A 5,778-nucleotide genomic window follows, 5' to 3' on the forward strand; every position below is an offset into this window, starting at 1 on the left:
AAATGTTTCGATACCTTATTTTAATATAATTCCTTTGTAGTCCTATGTATTTTGTTTTATGCATTTAGAGACATTATTTGGAGAGGGGTGCATGGGCCTCACCAGACTGTCCCAGGGGTTCCTGACACAAAAGAATGTCCACAGCTCCCGCTAGTCTAGTGTCCCAAGCCCTTGGGTATTGTTGGCCCTCAAATTCAGGTAATTGTGGGTGCATGTGTGTGTGTGGAAGGGATCTTGCCTGCCTTCAGCTGAGTCTTTGCTGGTCTTGGAGTCTCTGAGCTCCCAATAGATGCCTCAGGCCTGGGCCCGGGGGTCCCACAAAGTCCAGCCTGACTCTGTAAGAAACCCACACTTTGGGGAGAGGGCACTGCAGTGGAAAGTTGTTTTTTTTTTAATTAAAGAGAAATAAATAACATTGAAAAAAACATGAGGCAGTCTGCGATTAGTTATTAAAAGAGAAGGATAAGCCAGTGTTTGAACCATGACACTGTGTTTCCCATCTGTTGCCAGAAGACAAAGATGGGGGCCAGCCCAGGAGGGGCTTGCGGTACCGTGACCGCTCTGGTGCCAAGGCTCAGTCTGAATCGCTGAGAGTCAGATCCAGGTTCATGGTCTGGACCCTGTTCTCCTCCAGGGCTCAGCTTCTCCATCTATAAGGTGGGGCACCAGTACCTACCTTCCTGCAGCCCAGAACTGGGGGAGGATCAAATGAGACCACAGACCAGATTCCATTCACTGGAAAGTGCTTTGAAGCACCTGAAAAGCCCCCAGGAGATCATTCCTGGGCAGCACCACCTCCTCAGTGGCCCAGAGGCTAATGAACTCCCAGGACAAACCTGCTCAATGAGCCTCAGCCAACCCAGATAATTGCTATAGCAACTCCACACTTTTAATGAACTCTCAGCTATTTCTGGTGTGGGCCATTAATGGAATAACTGTTTAGATCTGACTTTGTTAAGGGGCCTAATTGAGTGAACACAGCTGCCATTCTTGTGGTCCTCACCATCCTGGGCTGGAGGGTTAGATGCAGCGTGAGAAGGGGGGAGCTCTCAGCTGCACTGGACTGGATCTGGGACTCGGCTGAGATGTAATCTGTCCTTGAGCCAAGCTTCAGAGAAGGACTTTGCCAGGGCCCATTCCAGCCCTGCTCTGCCGGTCAGCTTGCTGTGTGACCTTGGGGTGTGGTCTTAACCTCTCTGAGCCTCCTTCAGGAGGAGGGTCCCTGTTTTGGGGTTTGATGTTTTCTGTGATACCCACCTGACACTTTCTGACCCGTCCTTCTGGGCTTCAGCCCGATTCCTCTCCTGTCGTCTTTTTGAGGAGGAGCCTGCAGTCCCCTTGCACTAGTCCAGCCACCGTTGAGGGGTCTTGAGTTCTTACATAGCCCTAGCCAGTTGCATAGGTTGCATACAGCGTGGTTTGCAGCCCTGATAGTCCGAGCTCACCGGGATCCTGAGAGAAGCAGGTCCTTTATGGCTGCTTCCTCAGGCCTGCTGCCCAAGTCCTGGTTGTGTGCCTGTCTGCCTTCTACTCCCTGCCTCAGTCTCTCCTCCCTCACATGCAAGCTTCCATCTCTTTGGCCCCCAGTGTCCATCCCAGGCCCATCTGCAAATGGGCACTTACCAGTTCCCCTGGTCAATGCTGACACAGTGGTGTGCAAGATAAATAGGCATGTCCCTCACCCTGCAGGCGCTCAAAAGTCCCCTGGTCCTCTCAAGCCATCGTCTAGTCCTTGCACTTGGCCTCCCTCCACCTTTCCCCAGGGGCCTCTAGCCAGGACAGGGCATCGCTCAGCTCCACTGCGTGCTGGTAGGGCCTAGGTCCCACTAGGCGTTCACCCCTGCTTTCTATGGCAGGCTGGGCCAGACTGAGCCAGGCCTCTGTTAAGATCACCGAGAGGCTTACTCAGGACTTGCTTTACCTTATAGAGGGTCCATTACCTTTTTGGAGCCCTGGCCTGATGGGGAGACAGGACTCGTGGAGCCACAGTGCACATGGGGATTAGGTTGAGGCAAGTGGAAGTGATCAGATTAAGCTCTGGTTGTTGGGATGTGTATAGGAGGATGGAACAGAAGAGGATCTTCAGAGTGAGACTGCCCTGTGCTCAGAGGCCGCATCCACACCCTGTCCCTCCTGGGCAGGCTGGGAGCTCAGGCTCTGGGAAACCAGGAGACTCCCGGGAGTTTGTTGCTTCTCCCCACTGCTCTGCCCAGCCCCTCCTGGGGTTCCTGCTGCAGCCTGAAGTCTGGGAGATGGGAGGACACCTCTGTGCACCAGGCCCTACATGCTGCCCAAGAGAGAGGCCTGAGACTCCCAGCACAGGACGCCTGGTTCTCGCACCTGATCCTGCCACTCCCACCCCTCTCTGGTCTCAGACCCTATTTCAGGCCCTTCCCACAAGCACCTCTGGGACGGTCACTGCAGGCCTCCCCTGGGTTTGCAGAGCCCAGTACTCCCAGCTCTCCTCATTTCCCCAACAGGCCTCTGTTCCCCTCAACAATCTACTTTCTCTCTCTGGGAGGGCCCTAGGGCAGAGACAGCCATCTCATTTTCCAGAAGAATACACAAATTCAGACTTGTTGAAAGTTATCCTGAGCTGGCCAAAACCCAGACCTCGAAGGCACAGCCCAGGGCTACTTCAAGCCCACTTGAATAACCCTGCAGCCCAGAAACAGGACGTGGTCCAGAGGCAGCCAGGGCTGTTCGAGTCCCATCAGGAGCACTCCACCTCCACGTTCGCCCCTGGCCTTTCAGCCGGCGTTGTGTGTATGTGTGTGAACGCTGAGTACGTGGGGACCCCCAAGGACACTCACTCAGCCACTTCTCTCCCTTGAGGTAGTTTCAGAGCCTGGCTGTGGCTGGGTCTAGAACAGCAATCATGTGAGAAAGCTCAGTTTCTATTTATACATGGACATGCTAGGAAAGACGGTGTGTGCTGGCATCGGAATCGATTGGGGACTGGTAATTAATTTGTTTAGGCCTTAATTAATTCTCCAGTTCTTTCTTATTTGTGGACTGTCACGCTTAATTGTGTTCGGGAGCTCGGGCCCAGAGCAGGCCCTCCATTAATTGACATGCGGTTGATGGAAGGTGGAAGTTAATGGTTTGGGGAGCTGGGCAAACAGTGTAATTAAAGGTCAATTGAGGAGGCATCGGAAAAATACAAACCTTCAGATCCAGCCACCAGTCTCCATGAACAGAGTCCATTCCAGTGGAGGCAGGACCCACAAACAGCCTTCTCATGAGGCTGTGGGGTGGGGGCTGGGGAGAGTGCCCAGGAGGAAGGAGTGCTGGGTGGGTCCCGGGTACCATGATATGGGGCACTGGCAGAGAAGTAGATACACCCTTTCAGGGATGGGCGGGCAGGGGCTTTAGCCAGGAGCTGAGACATGGAGACAGACCCCAGGTGTCACCTGACAAGGATGGTTGTGGACCCAGGCTCTCTATGTATGTGTAGGGGGCAGGGCAGAAAGCCCTGAAGGTCACGCCCAGGCTGCATGGTTGAATCCACACTGAGCAGAGGACACGCAGTGTCTGAGTTAGTGAAGACCGCCATGGGGGCTCTGAGCTCCTGGTGGAGGAGGCCTGAGCCTCAGCCCCAGCCAACAGACTGCTGGCACAGGGAATACTCTTCCTGTGTAGACCAGAAATGCCAGCCTCATCATCCCTTTGCCGGGAAATGGCTTCTTCCCGCGTTGTCCATAGCTGTCCCTCACATTAAATGTCACAGCTTATGTCATTGCCATGAAAAAGATCTCTGTTCACCCGTGAACCCATTCTTCAGGATGTCTGAGCAGCCTTTGGGAAAAGGCTTCGTTCATCCCAGTGTGCTCCATTTCTGCCCCCCGTCTCCATGCTCCCTGTGCCGCCAGGCCACCTGGGTCTTGGTGTCATCGATTCCTCCTTCACTTTACCGCTCCTGCCTCAGTGCTCAGTCTGCCCTGCTTGCCTCCTTTGGAAGGTGGCCACCGCAGTGTGCCCAAGCCCCAGGGGTGAGTCCCCAAGCCTGCTCCTCTCCACTCCCTCCTCCCCTGTGATTAGAAGACAGCAGGTGCCTCTGCATCAGCTGTGTCCTGGGCCTCATGTCTTTTGTTCCCTCCATCCAAGTCAGTGATGATGTGGCAGCCACGGCCTTTCGGCTCCTCGGAAGGGCCATGAGTTCTTTCCTCCACCTGGCCTCTGGGCTTGCTTGCTCATACCCCATCAAAGCCATGGTAAATCTAATCTAATGACCTCCCCGCTGCCTCCCTCACTGGGCCCCAGGCCTTTGCACATGGCCTTACTGGCTGGAGTCCCCACGTTTCCCTGCTACCCTTGGCTGCCAGGCCTTTGTTTCTCAGCTCAGACACCACCTTCTTCAGGAAGCCCTCCCTAGTAGCCCCAGTCAGGGATTGACCACAGCACCCTGTGTGTGCCTGTGTCTATCCTGGAACTACCTGTTTTGTTTCTGAGTCTACCTCCCTCATCAGACTGTGAGGTCCCCCAAACAGGGACTGGATTTCATTCGTCACCAACCCCCAGGTCCCCTGTGTGCCTGGCACACAGTCAGTACTCGGTGTGGTTTTCCGTGATCAAATGAATGCTTTGGTAGAAAAGGTTTGAAATTGGGCATCCAAAGTGNTGCTTAGCTCTGCAAGCTCCTGTGGGCAGGTGCTTAGATCTCTCTCTCCTGAGCCCTTGTGGTCTGGCCAGGCCCATGCCTGGGCTCAGAGTGAGCCTTAGAAAGGTGGTCCTTAGAGGCTGGGTGGGAGTGAGGGAGTCCTACACTTTATTATTTGCAATAGCAACCACCCACCATCACTTTTCTCCCTCTCCAGAGAGGGTGTGTGTGTGTGTGTGTGTGTGTGTGTGTGTGTGTGTGTGTGTGTGTGTGTGTGTGTGTGTGTGTGTGTGTAGCTGATGCTTTACCTCCCACCCTCTTTCTCATGAACCAGTTAACTGGGATAATGGGGCTGTGGTGCTTTTAATAGCCACCCTGGAGCTCTGCAATCTATAGGATCTGGGGTGAAATTGCAAGGGGAAATGGTGCCGCTCCCTCTCTGCGCTTCCTCCAATCTGCCCCTTCCTCCCACAGGCAGCTGTAGCACCATGTGCTTTTTCTGTTTTCTCTTTCCAAGGTGGGCCTTAATGTCCTGGTTCAGAAAGCCAACAAGTTCACCCCAGCCACCCGCCTACTTGTCCAGAGATTTGTGCCCTTCCCTGCCGTAGGTAAGAGCTGCACGGTGCGGAGCGCGCATGCGTGTGTGGGCGTGTGGGGCTGTGGGGGTCTCCGGAAGCTGGACTGCCCCTCCACGCTCTCCTGACGTGGGGGCTGGGGGTGTTTCCCGGCAGGGACAACTTGAACCAAACGTGTGTAGATAGAAACAAAGGTGACAGGGGCCCCGCTGACTAGCTCTGGACCCGAAATTCTGCACAGGGATTCTTAACCTGGGATCCCAGACCCCTAAAGGGTCAGTAGATAGAATGCAGTGGATCGCGTGACCTTGGTTGGGGAAAAATTTACACTAACCTCTAACTGACATTATACATTTCCTTCCATTATGAACGTGGACAGCAAACCACAGTAACAAGCAGGTCCTGTGACTGTCACCAATAGAAATCACAGATATTTTTATGCTCTATTACAGTTGTTACACAGACCTTAAAATATTGTTCACACTTAATTTTAAATCAAAATTATACTTAACTGGTAGATCTTGTTTTTTAATTCACTACTTAAAAAGCAAATCTAAGGGCCGGCCGAGTGGCTCAGTTGGTTAAGAGCTCGCTCAAGAGTGC

At 53.5% G+C, this 5,778-nt stretch overlaps 1 protein-coding gene across 2 annotated transcripts in view; it reads left to right on the top strand.

The window, feature by feature from the left end:
* The window catches only part of SFXN5 (sideroflexin 5), a 122,198-nt gene that overhangs the window by 73,863 nt on the left and 42,557 nt on the right, over positions 1-5,778 (top strand). For both annotated transcript variants that reach the window (XM_019647632.1, XM_019647633.1), the window contains exon 10: positions 5,118-5,208. In XM_019647632.1, coding sequence (XP_019503177.1) covers positions 5,118-5,208 — 91 coding nt within the window. The remainder of the gene's footprint in view (positions 1-5,117; positions 5,209-5,778) is intronic.

This window comes from Hipposideros armiger, unplaced genomic scaffold (assembly GCF_001890085.2).
Source record: "Hipposideros armiger isolate ML-2016 unplaced genomic scaffold, ASM189008v1 scaffold_114, whole genome shotgun sequence".
Lineage (NCBI taxonomy): Eukaryota > Metazoa > Chordata > Mammalia > Chiroptera > Hipposideridae > Hipposideros > Hipposideros armiger.